The sequence below is a fragment of the Rosa rugosa genome, chromosome 5 (genome assembly GCF_958449725.1).
Source record: "Rosa rugosa chromosome 5, drRosRugo1.1, whole genome shotgun sequence".
NCBI lineage: Eukaryota > Viridiplantae > Streptophyta > Magnoliopsida > Rosales > Rosaceae > Rosa > Rosa rugosa.
The window spans coordinates 18,525,430-18,546,905 of NC_084824.1; the positions used below are offsets into that span (position 1 = coordinate 18,525,430).

Below are 21,476 nucleotides of genomic sequence, written 5' to 3' on the forward strand. Positions count from 1 at the left end.
AATTGGTACTAGTTATAATACATGTACTTTGTAGAGATTCATGATATCATTTCGGGAAATACTCTAGATGCTTATTGTAATCAAGGGTTTAGGCTCTATGTCCCCCTCCCCCTTTTGTATTCAACAGTTTTATTAATCTAGGCTTGAGGGCAGCCGCACCAGCCCTTTATTAAAAAAAAAAAAAAAATCATCATGGATACCTGGTATCAAATTAATTATGTGATTTTGCCAATTTTGGTAACGGTTTTACATCAACCATATTAATAGCATAATATTGAGGTGATTACAGAATGAGTTAATTTGTGGGTGTGTGTGTGTTTTTTTTAATCAGAGAAAATATTCATTTAACTTTTGGCAATAACTTACAAACAAGGAGTTTCTAGTAGCCTCATTAAACCCAAGCTAAACAAGTCCCCGGGAAGAGTACCACACTCCAAACTTAAGACTATCTATCATTTGCAATTGTTGACATGAGCCAATCTGGCGTCATTTGCTACCAATAATTAGCAAACAATAACTTTAAAGCTGCCTTCGCCACACAATGGCCGGGCTTATTACAAATTCTAGGAACATAAGTCCAACTACAAGAGGTAAACTGACTAACAAGATGTCTTGCTTCATCAAGCAAAGCCCCATCATGACTGAGATCTCCTCCTAGCTTGTTCTGAGAGTGCTGTAATGACGTTTTTTGCAAAACCTTCCACCACCAAATGAGTAGCCCCTGCTTGGACACAGAACTGAAATCCATTTATTAAAGCCATTATCTCACAAGCATGAGGTGTTGGTGTACCAATTCCAAAAACTGCTAACACACCAACACACTCCTCAATCTCATTCCTACACACCGCCCCGTCCCGAAGCAACCATTCAAAGCGTCAATTGCCGCGTCGAAATTCAACTTCCAATACCCAGCAGGTGGAGCAACCCAGCGTTGATTGTCACCTGTATATTCCAACCCAACTCCAGCTTCCAATTTGTTTCCACTTGTCCTTGTTCCTGCCTTATAAAATTCCAACCAAGGAGTAGCTTTATCCAATATTTCAACAGCTTGCATCCCCCTCTGACCATGTACCTTTTTGTTTCTATTATGCCACAAATTCCACGCCACCACTCCAAACCATTCCAATTCTTCTTCTTTGACCACAGAAGCAACATGACAAAACAAATCTGAAAAACTCCTTTCCTTCCATCCCTTGCACACATCTGTTAGAAAAGTAAGCTTTTGTACCTCTCTGGCCTCATTGCATTCCCATAAACAATAGATAATTGACTCCTCCCTATGTCCACAATTAATTCTGACACCTAGCTTCATGAATAATCTTACAATTAGCCAGAGCCCAAGCACAAGGTAGAAACCCATTACACGCTCTCCAAAGAAAGAGTTTTACTTGGTAGCTTCAACTTCCATAATTGGAGTAGGGGTGTTGCAGATTCTTGCGATAATTCTAACTTGATGGCACGTACTTCACTTAATAGACACCTTTAACTTTAAAGTGAAAACCAAAAATGCTACCTTATATATTATTCTTTTTTTTTTTCTATTCTTAATTTGTAGTTTGGGCAATGAGTGTTGACTAGAAGCACGTGAGCTTTATTGTACATACGGTCCCGTTCACCTGGTCACTAGCTGACCAGGGATTATATAGTCAGTGACCATCCGATTGAAATCGGACGGTTGACAGTTCTCTAACTTTTTAAAAGATAAAAACTGTCAACCGTCCGATTTCAATCGGACGGTCACTGACCATATAATCCTTGGTCAGCTAGTGACCAGGGAAACATCTCTGATTGTACATAATGTATATACACATGTATAGAAGTTAAGTTTTTGTTTTCTGTTATTTAAGAAATTGCACAATAAGTAGACTAAAAGGCGTGATGGTGTAGCTTTCCACTGAATTCTAGCCATTAAATTTTGATATATTTCTATATATCAACGATTGCTAAACGTATATACACCCAGTTCATAATGTTTGCACGTGGCAAGAGTTATGTTATGTACAACAAGATAATTATATTGCACGCATGATCGACATATCAAGAAAGGAAGAACAATTTACACATACATATAAAATGCGTTTTACAAACAAAGTAAAATTCGCACGCTGATACGCACTTGCAGGAAAGCTACTATTATTTTACAGAAACATAATACAAGAGTAAATAGAGATTGACAAAAAAAAATGAAAAAAAAATAACTGTTTTACTTTAAAGACGAATAATCTTTTGATATAAATACGTTATTAACACTAAAGGAAATCCACAGTAACAGTCGAAATCCTAAAATCCTATTTTACGTCATCCCGACATAACTACATGTATTCGTATATGCGTGGGTGGGGTAGACTTAGCAACCACAAGAGCCGAGGCAAAGCCCGATAGGGATTCCTTGACGGATAGGTTGACAACGACAACAGGGACGACACTTCTCGGATATGCTTGAGCATAGTCAGCATACATCCCCTGCAAATTTCCCTGGCCAAATCAGTAATTATGCCAATTGATTTCATCAGCGGATCATAACTAGTCCTACTACTCATGGTCGGAGGATGGCCGACGAAGACCGATGGAGCAAAGCTTAAGCTTGAGCAGGCTATAAATACAAGCACCATCGCCATCGCCACTGCCGTCATAAGAAAATTCACCACTAGTCTATCCTCCTTTACACACGTCATCACTATACCATATTTCCAACTAGCTTGCATTTCAAGAGAAACAATATTTGAAGAATGTTTTCTTATCATTCACAGTATGAAGATACAGACTTTATACAAAGTAGGCCTGGGCACGGTCCCAGCCCGAGGGTCAATATGTTGAGCCCGGGACCGAGCCCGAAGTTTTCGGGTCGGTCTCAGATGAAGTTTTCGGGAAGTCGGGACCGGAGAGAGCCCGGACCGAAGTTTTCTGGGCCGGGTTTTCAGGCCTTTTGCACCATCTCTAGATTTGGAATATCCGGTGAAGATCTATCACCGATCCGGCTAGAAACAGATCAGCTGATGAAGGAACCTAAGGAATTTGAGGAGGTCGAGGAATTTGACGAAGAAATCCGTCCAAAAACATATTCGTCGGGGTTGAGTGGTTGACTGGCTGAGGAGGAAGAAGAAGAAGAAGAAAGAAGAAGAGAGGAGCAAAGTGGTTGACTGGCAGAGGAGAGAGAAGAAGAAGAAGAAGAGAGAAGAAAAAGAGAAAGAAGAAGACAGAAGGAGAGAACAATCGTGCGGCTGAGGATAGAAGAATATTTATATTGGGGTAAGGAATTACATGTGGTAAGGTGTACAATTCTTGTTCAGACAACCTATAAATGAACGACATGTGGAATATATATATATATATATATATATATATATATATATATATATATATATATATATTCGGATTTTTCGGGTTTTCTGATTGGTGGATTCCCAAGCCCGGGACATGCCCGTTTTTTTTCATAAACGGTCCGAGCCTCTCATTTTTTAGTTTTTTTTTTAAAAGGCCGGCTCGAACCAGACGGTCCAGTAGGGGTTTTCGGGTTAAAATGCCCAGGCCTAAAACAAAGTGCACAACTACACGATCCACAATGCTAGGCCTACAATCAAGCACTAATGTATCTAAACAATTATGACAGATTACACAAATCAACCAAATTAACTCATTGACTCGTTCTGATTCCTTCCTTTACTGACGCAGCAGTATCTCCTTCCTCAAGACTCCCCCTCAAGTTGGAGTGTATGTTAATTACACTCAACTTGCCAAGTAAAGCTTTAAACTGTGCTGCACTCACCGGTTTAGTAAACAAATCGGCCGACTGCTCCTTGGTTCTAATGTGAGCTGTTTTGATCACTCCTCTTTGCACTTTCTCACACACCACATGACAGTCAATCTATATGTGCTTCGTGCGCTGATGAAACACCGGGTTCGAAGCTATATGAATTGCAGCAAGATTGTCACAATATAACTTAACTGGTTGCTTGTGATGTATGTTCAAATCACGCAATATGCTACGCAGCCAAGTTATTTCACAACACGCTGTCGCCATTGATCGATATTCTGCCTCGGCTCTAGAGCGTGCCACAGTGCTTTGTTTCTTCGTCTTCCATGAAACAAGTGCATTTCCAAAGAGCACGTAATAATCTGACACGGACCTCCTCGTGTCTCTGCATTGAGCCCAATCAACGTCGCAAAACGCTTTCAACTCTAATGAACCCGTGGAAGGCAATAGAATTCCTTGACCTGGCGTTTGCTTGACATACCTCAGAACCTTGTGTGCTGCCTCAAGGTGTGGCTGCCGTGGTTTGTCCATAAATTGACTCAATATATGGACATCGTAAACAAGATCTGGTCTTATAATGGCCAGATATATGAGCCGCCCTACAAGCCTGCGACATTGAGAAGGATCACTTAACAAACTTCCATCTGCTTGAGTGAGTGATAAACCTTGCTCAATTGGGAAACGTGAGGACTTGGCACCAAGGAAACCAGTGTCTTCAAGGATCTCCAAAACATATTTTCTCTGACATAATGCAATTCCTTTCTTTGATCTCGCCACTTCTATTCCCATAAAGTATTTAAGTTGCCCCATGTCTTTCAACTTAAAACAACTCGCAAGGAATTGTTTAGTTTTCAAAATGTCAAGCTGTTCCCTGCCAGTATCACATCATCCACATAAACCAATAAAGCGGTAAACCTTCCTTAACAGTTTCGGACGAACAAAGAGAAATCCAACCATGATTGGTGAAACCCGGCAGATTTGAGTGCACTTGAAAGTTTGATGAACCATTGCCATGAGGCCTGTTTTAGGCCATAAATTGATTTGTGTAATTTGCACACTCTTGTCTCCCCTTTTCGTCCAAACCAGGAGGAAGCTGCATATAGACTTCTTCATAAAGATCACCATTCAAAAACGCATTGTTCACGTCGAGTTGGTGTAAGTGCCTACCCTTCATAGCTTCAAGGCTGAGAAGAACTCATACTGTTGTTAACTTAGCAACAGGGGCAAATGTTTCCCTATAGTCCACGCCATCTATCTGACTGTATCCCTTAGCGACCAGCCGAGCCTTATATCTTTCAATAGACCCAATCGGGTTGAGTTTAATCTTGTAAACCCACTTGCAACCGATTGGTCGTTTGTTCGGTGGAAGTGAGACCAAACTCCAGGTATGATTAGACTGAAGAGATTGAATCTCTTTATGCATCGCCTCTCTCCATTGTGGACATTTGACTGCCTACGAAAACGAGGTTGGTTCTTTTTGTATGGTGAGTTTAGTGGTAAAAGCTTGATGGTTAGGGGAAAGTTTATTATAAGACAATACATTAGAAAGAGAGTGGGCAGTACCTTGAGGAGCCTCGTTCGTTGAAGACGATTGTGCAGGCCGAGAGGGAAGAGTAGCTTCGACGTGGAAATCTTGAAGAAAGGATGGTGTTTTGGTAGGTCTGCTAGAGCGACGTAGTGGTGGTGATTGTGAAGGAGGCACGGGAGCAGAATTAGTGGGCGGTGATGAAGGAATGACAGACTCTGATGATGATTTCGTATTCAAAGGAATGATTGACTCGGATGATGTGTTTGGACTGGATGTTTGGTCAGTTGGAGGATTTATAGGAAGAAAATCTTGAGTGTCTGGTGAGGTCTCATGATCAAAAGATGATGGAGTTGTTTGTGGCAAGAAAATGGGATCATGATTTGTAGAGTGTGAATGAGAAGCAGATTGAAAAGGAAAAGAATTCTCATAAAACACTACATCACGTGAAACCAAGATCTTTTGTTTCTCTAAATCATAAACTCTAAATCCCTTTTGACCGTGGGGATAACCCAAGAAAATACACTTTGTGGAACGGGCATCAAATTTTGATCGTTTGTGAGGATGTGTGGACGTAAAACACAAACACCCAAAAACCCGTAGATGTAAGTAGTTAGGTACCTTGTGAAACAACATTTCGAAAGGTGTTTTGCCTTTGAGAATTGGTGTGGGTGTCCAATTTATGAGATAAGCAGAAGTAAGAATAGCATCTCCCAAAAAAATTTGGTAAATGAGCTTGGAAAAGAAGAGCGCGAGCAACATTGAGCAAGTGTCTATGCTTACGCTTTGCCACACCATTTTGCTGTGGTGTGTTGACACAACTGGTTTGGTGGATTATCCATTTTGACGCATAAAAGTGTTCTATTTTAAACTCGGGACCATTGTCACTACGCACAATCTTGACTCTTTTACCAAATTGATTTTCAACTAGTTGAATGAAGTTGACTAGGAGACTGCGTGCTTCTGACTTGTGTTTCATTAAATACACCCAAGTGCACCTAGTGTGATCGTCAACCATGGTGATGAAATATTGTGCACCAGTGTATGTAGGAACATGGTACCCACCCTAAATATCGACATGAATTAATTCAAAAGGAGATTCACTAGAATTAACATGCAAAGGAAAAGGCATTCTGGTTTGTTTAGCCAGAGGACATACAGAACAGTTGCTTGTATCACAAGCCTTATTTGCAGGAAAGGGAAATAATATAGAGACTTTGCTCGAAGGGTGACCGAGCCTTTGGTGCCAAAAACTTTGAGTGTGACCATGAACGACATGACATGTTCCTTTCTTGATCAAGTCGAGGCAGTAGAGTCATTCCCTCTCATGTTCCGTCCCAATCATCTTCCCCGATCGTAGGTCCTGTATGAAACAAATTTAGCTGAGAAATATGGTAATGTAAAAGGAGTCATAAGCCAATTTACTAATAGAGATCAGATTCAAATAAAAGAATGGGACACAAAGAACATTATGGAGAATAAAATGAGGAGAGAAGATGACTTTGCCAATATGTGTGACTTGTGTGGTAGTTCCATGTGGCAATTTAACGAAATGATTGGCAACAGGTTTAAATGATGTAAGGAGACTGGTGTGACAGACTATGTGATCGCTAGCTCCACTATCTAGTATCCATATGGTTTCTTTACCACTTTGAGAGAGGTGAAATGCTTTACCTGAGAGTTCCTCATAATTGGGAACATTACCAACTTGATTAACAGTAGTGATACGGATACCCAACAATTGTTGGCAATCTTCTTGAGAGCTAGAAAGGGAAATTCATGGCAGTCTCCTTCTTGTCATTGAATGAGACCGCATTGTTTGCCTTAGAGCTTCCTTGACCATCTCCCATGATAGCCTTCCTTCTTCGACAATATTCAAAGGTATGGTGTCTACTATTGCAGAAAGTGCATTTGAGATGTGCACGACAATTCTTGGTAGAATGATTTGTCTTGTTACACTTCTCACACCTTACTGCTCCTTCTCCATCTTCATTTTCACGGTTGCCTCTCCTCATGGCAAATGCAGTGGCTTCTGGCTGTGCCATGGCTTTTCCGGTGGACAACTCAGCTTGCTTCTCTTGGCGGAGTGCCATTGAATAAGCCTGGTTTACTATGGGAAAAGACTCCATGTTCACTATGCTGCTCCGGATTGTTGCATAGTTGTCGTTGAGGCCCATTAAGAATTTCATCGTCTTCTGCGTGTCCATGTAAGCCTTAATTTCCTTAGAAACTTCACAAATGCAAGGAGGAATTTCGCATAGCACATCCTTCTCATTCCATAAGCTTTTGAGTTTGGTAAAGAAAGAAGTGACAGAACTCGTACCCTGCTTACAATCATGAATGGCATTTTCGATATGGAATAGTTGCACTGTGTTAGTGTGAGAAAATCTCTCCTGTAACTCTTGCCACATACCTCTTGCAGTCTTGCAGTGGATGATGCTGTTGGATATTTCCTTCGACATAGAACCCAACAACCAAGTTTTAACCAATGTGTTGCAACGGTCCCATTGTAACTGTTCTTCAACTCTCTGGGTTGATCTTTGAATGGTTCCATCGATGAAGCCCTTTTTGTTTTTAATCATAAGAGTCATGCTCATAGACTGAGCCCAGGTGGTGTAATTGTCTTCCACTAAGGGCTGTGCCACGAGAACTGCTCCAGGCTGATCTGAGTGATGAATGAACAAGGGGTGATTGGAATTTTCCCATGGTTCTGACATCTTCAACGTAGTCAAAGTTTTGCCGTGTTCAATGACTTATCGTTCTTCGTCCCTTGGCATGAAGGCTTTGATTTGAAAATTCTGATATGGTGTGGTTGTTGATCTCATGTTTTAGGTCTCAGATCTTGCTCTGATACCATCAAGAGAAACAATATTTGAAGAATATTTGAAGAATGTTTTCTTATCATTCACAGTATGAAGATACAGACTTTATACAAAGTGCACAACTACACGATCCACAATTCTAGGCCTACAATCAAGCACTAATGTATCTAAACAATTATGACAGATTACACAAATCAACCAAATTAACTCAATATTGACTCGTTCTGATTCCTTCCTTTACTAACGCAGCAGTATCTCCTTCCTCAAGATTTATATTATTAGTGTGTCGGCTTGTAGAATGTACGTAGCATTTGTACATGTAGCTTATATATGTAGCCGAAGTGACACGAACCATATATTTCATGGATACTACCAACACAGTCTAACTAGCTAGGTGTCCAAGATGTACAATAAAATCTGGTTTCATGATTTGTCTTCGCTGCCTTATAATAAATGTTTTAAGTTCTCATCAATTGAAGGGTCTTGATCTAAAGGAGGGTTTTGAATGTAGTAATTCAGAGAAAGAAAAAAGTAAATAAATCATGGAAGTCTTGGAGGTCACTTGGCTTAAAGCAGCTATGGAAATATATGTTTCTCGATTGATCGATGTAGGGATGACATCAAATGGCAGGGGTGACTTGAGGATGGTGGCATTTGAATATCATGGATACGTACTCATATGCATAGAGGTACATTTGGTATGTGTTTTTAAGTTTAGAATCTTAATGCTCGGTTCACCAAAGTTGCCTATATATGTTCCGACTTGCTAAGGATGCCCCAAAACACATGAACATCTTGCTTCAATTAAACGCTTCGAATCATTTTTATTCTTAGAATTACAAGGATGGATATCTCGTAGCTTACACAAACAAGATTAACTACAACAGCACAAATCATAAAAAAAAAGAGTTGATCATCGAAGAAGGGGTCGTTGGATTATTACATACATATCTTGCTAGCTAGCTTCTACTAGACATAGAAACTAGCAGAAGAAGCAAGGCAGGCTAGTACAACATGATCATACAATTACATGCAGCTATACAGAAGAAACGACCATCCATCCTCTTTATTGGATTAATCCAACAGACTAGCTGGAGCTAATTAGCCAGCGATTGATTGATCGCCGATTCCTCGTGATCACTAATTAAGTTTTCGATGTGTGCATGTACTTAGGGTTTTCAGCAATCCGTAAGACAACTACCAACGCACCACCCGACCCGAAAACAGGAGGCATATGCAAGAACATCCTTGATGACAGTCCCAGTTGAACGAGCACGGCCCGCCCTGCAGCGCTTTCGGATTGATTCGGAATGTTACCTTGCCTCAGCAATATGTTGGCGTTGGCAAAGTATATGAATAAAAGAGGCTTTGTTTGACAAAGTATATATATGTAACTTTTAGACATTGTCTAATTGACATGTAATATCTTCACTTCACATTACCTATCCATATAAGTTATATCGTTCATACCTAACAAGTGACAAGTCTTGCTTTACGACATACAATTAATACCGGAGCCAATTCACCTAGTTGCTAATTAACTCCAGGCTCGATAGTCGATACTCACATTCTCAATTTTAAGAGTTAAGTTCGATTTCATTTACATCAATCGAGAACTAAAAAAGAATAACTCTTCCCATTTGTATAAATAACCCCAATAAGTAAACTTAAAAGTCTATAGTTGGTGCTTGGTCGTTGGCATGACTTAACTCATATTTTCGCCCCCCATAATTTACTATTCTCACACGTTCTTCTGCCTCATGGTTCAAGTTTTAATAAAGTTCCAATGAGAGGGACTTAGTATTAGAGAATTACAGAATATCCCAAGAAAATATTCCACTTTTTTGGCACCACACGACGCCGTTCCAGGAATACGAGCTTATGAAGAAAAGATAGTAATGGACACATCTGACCGCGACCCAAACCCAATCCAATTTAGAATAAACAACACATCAGCACGTCAGCCGGACCCGCCACGTAGGCAAACTTACCATAATACCCCCAACCCCCACTTACCCGACACCTCATCCACAACGCTACAATTTAACGGTAAACGAACAGCGGGAAAGAGGGTAGTTTCGGAACTCCGCAAAAACTAAGGCTCCTTCTTCCCATTCCGACCCAACTAACTCTCCTTTTCTTTCTTTCCTCCTTATAGGACGGTCGCGGTCTCATTCCGCCGCTAGAGCCCCCAAAACGGTGCGTTTCCGGTCACACCCGTCGCGCAGTTGTCGGAGCCCCGAAGCCCGCCGGGCGAGTGGGTCCGGTTGTTTTCACTAATTAGTGGTGAATTGTGCCCTAAAGTTTCAATCTTTGCTGCAAGAATTTGAGAATTTGGGGCAGATCATGGAGAGAAGGAGATGGTTGCTAGTGCTGGCAGTACTTGCGTGCCTGTTTGGTTGTTCTGCCGGGAGAGGTAAAACTTCAATTTCCTGCAGTAAAAGTTTCTTACTTTTCAATTGAATTAAGAATATAGTTAAGTTGAGGGAGTCAAATTTGGGATAAATTTACATTTGGAATTGTAATTTGTTGGAGAAAATTTGGTTGAAGTGATACTGTAATTGAGTAAATGGGACAGTAGGTATGGTAGTAACTAGTGACTGCAAGATGGATGTGGTTGTTGGGTCTACCTTACTATGATTTGCTTGAAGGGTGGTGTTGATATTAGTTTGGTAGAGAGGTGTCAGGGTTGAGAATTATAGCAATGTAAATTTTTTAGGGCAATTGCTCTTTATGAGCTTCTGAGCAGAATGGCTTTGGATGTGGTTGAGTTAGTAGCGGTGTGAATATATAGATTCAAGCATTTGGGACAAGGATTTGTTGTTGTTGAACTTTTGGACGCATGTTTAACAGGGAAGTTTTATTTCTTAATGCAGAACTGAGATTCAAGCACAAGATTCATAGCCATAGCCCCGTCTACAATCACACTCTTGCTACAATATTGGTTCGGTATGCTTCTACGGTAAGTTTCATTGAATTTCTGTTTTTGGGACTGTTTACGGGTATTTTGTTTATATGCGTATCACCATGTTCATTGTAAATGCATATGATATTCTTTTTCATTTGTAATTTCACATTTTCCTGGAGTGCTGTATACGTGACACTTAGAAAGGCTAGTTTTGGGGAATATTTAATCTGTCTTCTTACATGGGAATGAAACTAAAGACATTTGCTGGATTGGATGTTAAGATTTGATTCACTAGTATGTAGCCGCTATATGTTCAGTAGCAATTGTAATTATTCTTCTATCTTGTAGGTGTATTTGTCAGATTTGACAGAGCTGTTTTCTTGGACATGCGACGAATGTAATGGCTTGATTAAGGTACTCAGATTTAGATTATAATATAGAGTTCTTATATCTAAAAGTTGTGGACCTTAATCCTTCTTTAAATGGAAACAGGATTTTCAAATGATAGAGCTGATTGTTGACATCCAGCATTGCTTACAGGTGCAATTTCACACTTCCCTCTTGTTTATATTGTTATTGTTCATATCTTAGCTGCCACATTTTGACATTATCATTACTTATCCAGGCATATGTTGGAGTCGCAACAGATCCTAATGCTATTATAATTGCCTTTAGAGGAACTCAGGAACACAGGTAGGCTACTCTTATGTCTTTCCCTTGCTTGATTTTTATTTTAATCTTTTTATTTTTTTAATTTCATTATTGTTGAGCCCTAATTATTGTCTGGCCAGTAGAAGTGGGCATCCTGATTAGTTCTGTGCTGGTCAATTGTGCAGTCAAACTACATTTTATCTGTCTTCTATAGAACTTAGCGGCAATTTTACATTTCTATTCGTTGTGGGGTTTTCCTCTAATTATATGCATCTCCATGGGCAATCTATCTAAACTGTTCTTTTACTAGAGTTGTTTGTTGATTAATACTTGATTTTATGCGTGCAGCATACAGAATTGGATTGAAGACTTATTTTGGAAGCAACTTGATATAGATTACCCCGGCATGCCTGATGCAATGGTACTAATTGCAGTGAAGTTTCTCCTCTTTGCCTGCTGGAATGTGAGGTTTCGGTTCTCATTCTTTTTGCATTGTTTCAGGTGCACCATGGGTTTTACAGCGCTTACCACAACACCACCATACGCCCTGGAATTCTAAATGCTGTTGCAAGAGCCAAAGAGTTTTATGGAGATATTGGGATCATAGTGACAGGGCATTCAATGGGAGGGGCAATGGCTTCATTTTGTGCTCTTGATTTAAGGGTAATCATAACTAAGCCAGTCTCCATCATATTTCATCTTGTGTATATTTTTTAGTGTTAGTCCATTTTCTTTTCATTCTTCAATGCATGATGTCATGAGGTTTTGCATAACTATTGATTGGGGAATCGGGCTCAATTTGTCTTGGTTTTCTGGGAGGGGAGTGGACTGGGTGTCAGATGTCTTTGCTGGAGTAGTTTGTGGGCACAACCTGATGGTATATACTATGATAACTTGTGACAGTTCATCAGACAAAAGTTAAGTTATCATATTTTAGTTGGCAGGTATACTGAAGACCTGTTAGGCGTAGTATGCAATAGCTGTAGTAACGCTTGAGTAGTATAGTTATCTTATCCTGCCAGTGCCAGTCATATGTTATGTCAATGTGTTATTACTATAGGCCTCAATGAAAATATACTCTGTGTTTTTCGGTTTTACTGATCAAGATATTTCCATGTGTCAAACAAATTTCTTGAATGGTGTACAAGAGTGAACTTATAACAGAAGCCTACCTGACTTGAAGTTTGAATGTGTAATTTGCATTTTAGTGCTTGTTGGTTTTGTTGTTACTGATACTCATGTTATTTTATTGAATAATTGTAATTTGGACCGGAAGCATGTTCTTCAAGGCAGTGACATAGTAATGAAGGATAATTTTTCTCTTTTCTTTTTGTATTTTGAATTCCCAGGTCAATCAAAAAGAGAACAATGTTCAAGTTATGACATTTGGACAACCTCGTATCGGTAATGCAATCTTTGCTACTTACTATAGCAAACTTGTGCCAAAAACTATACGAATAACAAATGGAAATGATGTTGTGCCTCATTTGCCTCCATACTATACTCACTTTCCTCAGAAGACATACCACCACTTCGCAAGAGAGGTATTCTTTTAGCCCACACTGGTGGATTACTTCTGTATTTACTTTTGAACTTTCGATATCTCTTTGAGCTGTTAATGTTTTGGACTCCTTAATCATATCCTATCAGTTATTTCTGAATAATTTTACGTTATAAGTAAACCAATAATAACAATTTATGCTTTGTTCCCCCTTCATTACATTGCTTATCTTCCACTTTGCTTTTAGTTAATTTGTTTCTGGACTGGTAATTGCTGGCATGCTAATCTTTTTCAAGCTCTCTTCCTGTTTGTTTCTGAATACTCCCTAGTCTACCTTTTCAAACATACTTTTCACACAGTTCTCATTAGTCTGCATGTGTCCTCCAGAATCAACAGGGGTTACATTATACCTGTGTTGTGTCAGGTTGACACTTTAAAGATGAGTTTAGTTGATATGTTGATGGACTGTTGTACATGCCTGGTGCACCCAATGTTATATATGGTGCATTCCTCTACAAGTCAAGAGAAGAAATAGTTCTGGTTAACAGAATAGATTATACCTTTTAACCATGCTACATTAACTGCTGTTGTGATTGCACATTCTCAGTATATCATCTCTGTAAAATTTTTGAATGGGGGGAGAGGATTAATGAATATGACTCCCAAACATACATATGCACATGGGCACTTGTAATTGAATCCTTCTTTTATCTGTACCCCTTGAAATCTCAATCTTGGAACTTTAAACATGCATGTTTATGATCATATTGTGGAAAGTTTCTGTCTTTTTGGACCCTTGAGAGAGCCTTGGTCTTATTGTAGGTGTGGCTTTATAACATTGGATTGGGAAGTCTTGTTTATAAGGTTGAGAAAATATGTGATGCCTCTGGCGAGGACCCAACATGCAGCAGGTAATCCATCTTTTGCTGTGTGATATCATTGAGAGATATTGTCTCAGTTTTCTTTTTCTTCATATTCTGATACATAATGGCTAGCTTGAACAGTCTTGGAAGACAAATATACAAAAGTTGGAAATTACAATGTTATTGTCGGTTTAGATGTTACAAGTTTTTGAGACATTGGTGCAGGTCAGTGAAAGGGAATAGTATTTCAGACCATTTAGTTTATTTTGGTGTCGATTTAATGGCCAAGACATGGAGACCGTGCAAAATTGTGATGGGTCCTGGTTTACTGGAGCATGGAAGAACAGATCTGGAAGGAAATTTTGTACTGTCCAGAGATCTTGCAACTCCTGTTCTCAAATTGAAAACACAGCCAGATGCCGGGGGAAAGCCTCTGTAGAATGTTAACTGTGAGAGATGTGTCCTGAAAGAGAAGCTGTGCCATTTTTATGCTTAGAGCCTTTATGTTTTAAGAAAAGCCGTAGCAATGAAGATGGAGGCTTTAATGATGCTAGTGTACATATTAATCTGTACGTGTACATCTTCATTCTTTGGAATATCAATGCTGAGGCCGAGGCTGAGGCTGTGTTTACTTGTGTAAATAATGAATAATCTGATACGTGTGAACTTCTTTATACTATTATGTCTACTATAATTTAAAAGGGTCAATTTCCGTTGTGACTCCAAATTCATAGACAGCCCCAATGCTATAAGGAACCTCTAAATGACACTCACTTAAAATGGGTTTGATCATTTAACCAACAAAGGTTTCTCCTTTTTCTACGATTACAATCAACCAACTAAATTGATGATTCAGTGCCATAGTATTTTTCTGGCCAAACGTCTTTGGTCTGTTGCCAGTTTCAGTTTTGACTTAAAGCATGTTAGACAAAAAGAAAGGAAAAGAAAGAACAACAATATCAGAATCACAATCGCACTTAGATGGTAAAAGTAAGGGTGGGTTTTGCCTAGTAAGAGAACACAATTCTGTTTTATCTGATTGTCTCTTTCTTGTTCGAATTCTCCCGCTTTTGAAGCGCAGTTGCTGCCTCCAGAAAACAAACGGTGGTCACACTATACCTGTACTGTGCTGTGTTGACCCTTTTAAGATGAGTTTGTTTAGTACAATAGTACTTATGTGTTGTTTTAATGTTGTGTTTGTCTGATGCCCCAGCTGCGCAGTTCAAGAGAAGAAATAGTTCTGATTTACAAGATAGCCTAGCTATTACTTCTAACCGTGTTGCATAGATCTCATTTGTGTCTATCAGTACTTCATCTCTATATGTTAATTTTACCTTTTTTTTTTTTTTTTTTTTTTTCCGGAGGATTAATGAATATGACATAGATTTACAATTGCACATGGAAGATAATCAAAGGCATCTTCACCTCATTTTTTGGATCCCAAACATGTGTTACGACCATTTTATGGAAGTTCATTTCTTTTAGACCATTGAGAGAGCCTCATTCATATTGTAGGTGTGGCATTATAACATTGGACGAGGAAGTCTTGTTCATAAGGTTGGGAAAATCTATGATGTTTCAGTTTTCTTTTCATCAACAACAGCCAACCTCAGTTTATATATTTATGAGTTCTAAGATGCTTGTGCAGGTCAGGGAACAGGTACAGCATTTTGGACCATTTAGTTTATTTTGGTCTCGAATGAATGGCCAATACATGAAGACCGTGCAAAATTGTGACGGCTGCTGGTTTACTAGGCATGAAAGACCATATTTGGAAGTTAACTTTGTTCTGTCCAATGTATATACATGTTATCAAATTGAAAACATGGAGATCAGTTCTAGTTTTTTGTCCTGAAACAGCTGTGCCAGTTTTATGCTTGAAGCATTTTCGTGTTCAGAAAAGCCATAGCACCTTAGCTGATGAATATGAGGGCCAGGGCTGCATACTGTGTATAGTAATCTGTACGTGTACATGTTCATTCTTTGTAATATAATGCTGATGCCGTGTTACTGCTGTAAATAATCGACACATGAGTTTCTTAATACTGTTACGTTGTACTATGATTAAAGGGTCACCACCATAAACTCTGATGAATTTCTTATACTGTTCCTTGTGGTTTCTTCATCTATAACAAAAAATATATGGAACCTCTATATGATACTACATTTCCTTCTCATTGCAATCGAATCCTATCAATTAACCAAATAAATTGGTGCTTCATGTCATATCTTGTTCTGTACAATTCCATACAATTGCGTTCTGGTTAAGTTTTCTTCCTCGTTGTCTTGCGGTGAGGCTTCATTCATACTATCCTCATATACATACAAAGATCATAAGATGGTTCATTTCTGATTGGAGCCTTGTCACTTTATAGAAATATTATTAATTATAAGTAGATTAATACATCTTGGTCGAGTTTAAGTTTCAGCCTTTCTCACCTTACTCCAATGTTCCTGGAGTGAGAGCTCTTACAGGGTCTTGATCAGTACACAAACACAAACACACACACACAATTCCTTCTTGTCATAGTGAACAAGCATATATATAAGACAAATCAATCCCTAGGTTTCTTCAAATCTGACTAAAAAGACTTTCATTAAGAGGTTAGCTGCTTGTTACGTACATGTGTCACATATGATTGAAATTTCACAAATTCTGAAACTCGTAAGTGATGCCAAGCACAAGACATACAGTACTATGTTAGTATACAATTCCCGACATGTTAGTTAGATGCATAGCTTGTTTTCAAATCCGTCTGGTAAATCAGCCACTAAACCACAACCTGTATGTAGAAATACATTCACATTAACTCTTCTCTTCTTTCTTCTCTACTTTCTTCTCTTCTTTCTTCTCTTCCTCAGCAGCAGGGCTAGAAACTTTGGCTTCAACAGTAGCAGTTTTGATTTCCACTTCTGCAGTTTCCTTTACCAATTTCTCCTCCACTAGTACTGCTGGCTCTCCTGTACATTCATAGTTTCATACATATATGTAAGCAAAGGAAATATTAGCAACTGATTACTCATTAATCTGATAATTAAATTAGCAAACGACCAGCCAATCACTGGTAAGAGATATCATAAGCATTGCAATGTAAGAAAAAGACTTTCGTCCTAGAGAGTTTGATATGTTATGTTGATCATCCACTACTTTCCACCATTAAGTAGGTGCTCTTGCAACCACATGATGCTGTTTGGGTTCAATTGACCTCATTAAATAACTTCTTCTTGAATTTTTCTAAACAGGAGTTTGGAAAAGGTGTTTGATGGAAATGCCTCAAAGCAAAAGTTCATGAGCTAAGAGGAACGCGTCCCTCGTTCGCCAATACCAAATTTGTGTCTTTACTCTTTACCAATGATTAGGTGAAACCTATATGTGAATGCATGACTTATTATGCAGTAATGAAATAAATTAACCTTTAGGTCAAGATCACAAACCTTTATTTTCTGTTGAGGACGTCGTCTCAACAGCTAGTTTTGTTTCTTCAGCAGCAGGCAACAATTCTTTGTCCTCCTCTACAACTTTGCTTTCCTCATCCACCTTGAAGAACGAGTTTCCCTTACTTCCAGGTCCATGGCGTGGAGTGTAATAATCGGACGCTCCAGATCTTCCCTCAGAAATGATCCCATCAATCGCTTCCTCATCTAATTTCCTTGACGAAAAGAAATCCCTTGGTGAGTCTTCAGATGTTATAAATCTCCCGGCTTCATGCTCCGAAACCACTAAAACCTGGTTGTCACCTTTGTCTATTATTTCTTTGTCATCTCCATTTTCCTTTTTGTTTTCATTAATGTCCTTCACCTCATCAGCCACCATACCATCCACATTGTTCTTATTAACAACTTGTTCACCACGGCCTGCTGCAGCTTCTTGCTCATGTTGTTGTTGTTGCGTTGAGTTTGCTATGCTGTTGTTGCAGTCTGTGATTGTTTTGGGGTTGATTTCGATGTCTTTGCTGTTCTTGGTGGTCTCCTCGGCATTGGATTTCTTGCGGCGCACGAGGGCGTTGCTGGTGGCAACGGCGAGCTTTGAATCCCCACAGCCCATAATCAATTTGAAATTTGAGGTCAGAGAGGTAGAGATATAATTAGAGAGAAGGAATGTTACAGAGAAATATTAATCTCTCTCCCTTTATTATGGGGGAGAGATGTTGATTGTTTGATTTTGTTAGTTGTTTGTGTTGGAGCTGTAACTTGCATGGATGTAATTTGGTGTCATGAAAGTATATAAATAGCACCGGTTTCTTCGTGTTTTCAATGGTCTAACATTGGTACCTCAACATCAATGTGGCATGGTAGGTTGATTAGGATTAGAGAGAATATCACAAATGATCAATTTTTACTTATTTGACACTTTGGTCACTCACCTTTTAAATATATCACTTTGGTCACTCAACTTTAACTTTGTTATTCACTTTAGTCACTTCATTAATTTTTTTCATTAAAAAAAAATTATTTGCCACAATATTAATGATATTTTCGTCCAACTAATTGTGAAAAATTGAGAAATATGTATTAAAATGATTGGGAGAAGTGAACAAAGTGAGATAAAATGCCCCTTGGGTGACTAAAGTGATTGACAGTGTAATAGTTGAGTGACCAAAGTGATATATTTGAAACTTAGTAACCAAAGTGTCGAATGAGTCATAGTTGAGTGACCATTTGTGGAATTCACCCTTAGGATTAATTTAGGAAACATTTTGCTCGCTGATTTTTTTCTTTCTTTCCAAATTTCCAATGTGAGACAAAATTCGACTTGTGATTTTGTCGACCTATCACATTGGACCTCATGCTTTTGACATGGGTGGTACCTTAGGTGGTTTGAAGCACTCATCATTTGACATGGGTGGCTTTACTAGAGTTAGGAAGATCACTTCCATCAAACCACAAATTACAGATTCAGGTCCTCCTCCGTTTTTAATTTCCGCTCTCTTTTATGACATGGGTGGCTTTACTAGAGTTAGGAAGATCAATTCCAGCTATTAGATCGAGCTAGGCTCTCAGTCTTTCCTTTGTTTTCGGGTTGTATATCCGCATTTCACCAAGACAATAATCTATTCTGTTGCGTAGTGGTCATACTTATAACCAAAGTTGATGAACTAATGAAGATGAACTTTTAGCTTTCATTGAAGGAATAATATTAATGAACTATGAACCAGTGAAAATATATTAGACAGTTTACTATGGACAACCCCGAAAGAAGGGTCCCTGGGACACAATGACCTGGGGATAGGAATGGAAAAACTTAGGTCAAGAACCCTTAATGATCTGTAGAAAAACGTTATCAGCACAAAATGTACAAAGAGCATAACAATTAGCGTCTTTTTAGTAATCGTTAGATTTACACATACCTGTAGCTGGAATTCCCTTGCTCAGTCTCCTCTAGTTGAATGCAGCTCCTATATATTTAATATTTGATCACCAAATATAATTGGTTTGTGAAAACAAATCTGTTCATGTAATAAATTATAACTTGGCTACAAGATGAGTACATCAAAATGGAGCATTTAGAATATATACCTTCATGGTATCATCCAACACTATTTAATCATCAACCGCGAATCCGCGATAGCTTGCAAAAGGGGATAACTATCCCTATCCCCTGGAGTACTCCAAGAGAAATGTTTAGGGTACTGATCGATGTTAGTTTTTGTGGTCAATACATACTAAAGTTATACAGTCAAAATGATAGGGAGAGAGAAGAATGAGAGAGTTGGCAAATTATACACAGATGGTATGTATCCCCATCAATGATTGTAGAACGGTCTTTCTAAATGTACACAGCAAAAATCTTTTTGCACCCAGCCCTAACAAAATTAACCCAATTATTTCAATATTATCCTTTATTTGAAAAAAAAAAAAAAAAAGGTTTGCTGCACAGCCTGCACTTCATCGCTGAATTTCAGAATTGTTCTGTTAAACAAGAAACCAGATGAAGGTTTATTTATTCAATTTTCAGTTTCTACTCCTATTATTCTATATAAGAGAAGATTTGGTTGGGCATCTTGTCTCTGTAATTTATATCTACCAATGAGTACATCATCAATATTTACATATTCCTCCATTCTTCTTTGGAATGCATAAACATCTAGTTCCTGGAAATTAATTCTAGTTCTCATATTGGAAGAGAAAACAGATGGCTCGTATTGGGGGAAAGGGAAGACGATGCATGTTGCAAGTTCTTTTTTTTCTTTCTTTTTTCCAGTTACTATTAGTTGTTTAATAAAAAGGGCAAATCTGGAAATTAGATAAATATTTGCTAGGGCCGGGTGTATAAAGATTTTTGCTGGGTACATAATTTAGAAACACCCTTGTAGAACCAAATCTTTCCCAACCTTTTATTTATCTGTTTAATCTTTGTTGTGTGATCAGGATTAATGACTCAATATTCATATGTAACTCAGTAACTCGTTCTAATAATGCTGCACATGGAAGACTTCTGAATAATGTTGATCAAAGCTATCCTTTCAAGTTTCAACCTTCCTCACCAAACATTTTCTCTCTCCTTGGCATATGTCACGGTGCAGGACTGCAGTCTCAATAGAAACCTAATATTGACCATTTTCGAGTTGTTAATGTCTGCAAAGATAATCTCTAAAAATTTGATAAACTATTCTTTTAAAGCCATTCTTTTATTTCCTAGTGTTGAATATGAGAGTCTATTGGGTTGTCAAATAAGTCATCATATGTCTCAAATCCGCAATATTGTACCTGTGGCATGTTATGTCTTTTGACCCAGCCTGCAAAGGCCAAACCCATAGAATTGAATGTCATATACTTGTAAGCTGGTCACATGCATGCAAATAAATGCAGTAGTTGTCATATAGGGTGATTACCATATATACTATATAGCCAGGCAGAGACAAAGCCAGAAGCTAAAGCTGTGATAGAGCAAGACTTTGTTCCGCTATATATGATATATGGTAGAAGAAGAAATTAAAGTAGAGATCCACCAATGTCATAGAGTAATGCAAAGGAAACCAGAAGTCCAGACTCTGAGATCATCACCATCCCCTTGGTTTCTTTTTCTATTTTGAGAAATTACCAAGTGTTGAAATCAGTTGAAGTACACCAAAGCTACTCTGCAATTTTTGGGGACCTCAAGATGGCAGATGGGAAAGGAAACAAGCACCAATGAAAGCGTGCAGCACAAGCAGTGGAAATTGTATTTATCTCAGGGTCCAGCATCACATCCGATTGCACAGACCTCTAGGACTCTAGGAGGTAGCGTTGAACAGAGAGATTAAATATATGGCAATGAATAATCCAGCACCATCCAGACGAAGTTGGAAATGTACAAGAAAGAAACAGTTCCCATACACCTCTAGAGGCATGTGGTGTCATGTTACCCATTACTCCACCTTCAGATTTTTCAGAATGTAAAAAAGACCTTTTTTCTCTTGTAGATCTCTATATTCCCTCTGTCTAGATCTCGTTTCAACTTATTTTATGTGT

The 21,476-nt window shown here is 38.6% G+C and overlaps 3 protein-coding genes across 3 annotated transcripts; 1 reads left to right on the top strand and 2 right to left on the bottom strand.

Annotated features, from left to right (window-relative positions):
• Window positions 1-6,443: 6,443 nt before the first annotated feature.
• On the bottom strand, window positions 6,444-8,012 carry LOC133708658 (uncharacterized). The gene is made up of 2 exons (XM_062134130.1): window positions 6,954-8,012; window positions 6,444-6,642 (listed from the first exon to the last, which is right to left on the bottom strand). Exon 1 carries the CDS (start codon window positions 7,994-7,996, stop codon window positions 7,043-7,045), a length of 954 nt encoding a protein of 317 aa, XP_061990114.1. The 5' UTR covers window positions 7,997-8,012; the 3' UTR covers window positions 6,444-6,642; window positions 6,954-7,042.
• A 2,176-nt stretch (window positions 8,013-10,188) lies between these two features.
• On the top strand, window positions 10,189-14,700 carry LOC133710303 (lipase). Its single transcript, XM_062136343.1, has 10 exons — window positions 10,189-10,517; window positions 10,978-11,063; window positions 11,358-11,423; window positions 11,502-11,549; window positions 11,635-11,702; window positions 12,009-12,081; window positions 12,162-12,323; window positions 13,010-13,204; window positions 13,984-14,072; window positions 14,250-14,700. Exons 1-10 carry the CDS (start codon window positions 10,448-10,450, stop codon window positions 14,461-14,463), a joined length of 1,071 nt encoding a protein of 356 aa, XP_061992327.1. The 5' UTR covers window positions 10,189-10,447; the 3' UTR covers window positions 14,464-14,700.
• Window positions 14,701-16,477: 1,777 nt separating this feature from the next.
• LOC133712453 (uncharacterized) lies at window positions 16,478-18,198 on the bottom strand. Its single transcript, XM_062138560.1, has 2 exons — window positions 17,460-18,198; window positions 16,478-16,985 (listed from the first exon to the last, which is right to left on the bottom strand). Exons 1-2 carry the CDS (start codon window positions 18,067-18,069, stop codon window positions 16,831-16,833), a joined length of 765 nt encoding a protein of 254 aa, XP_061994544.1. The 5' UTR covers window positions 18,070-18,198; the 3' UTR covers window positions 16,478-16,830.
• Between the last annotated feature and the right edge of the window lie 3,278 nt (window positions 18,199-21,476).

What these genes read in the sequence shown, in the direction of transcription:
- LOC133708658 (XM_062134130.1), bottom strand. Translation starts at nt 7,996, where the DNA reads ATGTCAGAACCATGGGAAAATTCCAATCACCCCTTGTTCATTCATCAC.
- LOC133710303 (XM_062136343.1), top strand. Translation starts at nt 10,448, where the DNA reads ATGGAGAGAAGGAGATGGTTGCTAGTGCTGGCAGTACTTGCGTGCCTG. An exon ending in TGGTTGTTCTGCCGGGAGAG is followed by an intron (nt 10,518 to 10,977) that starts GTAAAACTTCAA and finishes TTCTTAATGCAG; the next exon opens with AACTGAGATTCAAGCACAAG. An exon ending in ACATCCAGCATTGCTTACAG is followed by an intron (nt 11,550 to 11,634) that starts GTGCAATTTCAC and finishes TTACTTATCCAG; the next exon opens with GCATATGTTGGAGTCGCAAC.
- LOC133712453 (XM_062138560.1), bottom strand. Translation starts at nt 18,069, where the DNA reads ATGGGCTGTGGGGATTCAAAGCTCGCCGTTGCCACCAGCAACGCCCTC. An exon ending in GTCCTCAACAGAAAATAAAG is followed by an intron (nt 16,986 to 17,459) that starts GTTTGTGATCTT and finishes ATGAATGTACAG; the next exon opens with GAGAGCCAGCAGTACTAGTG.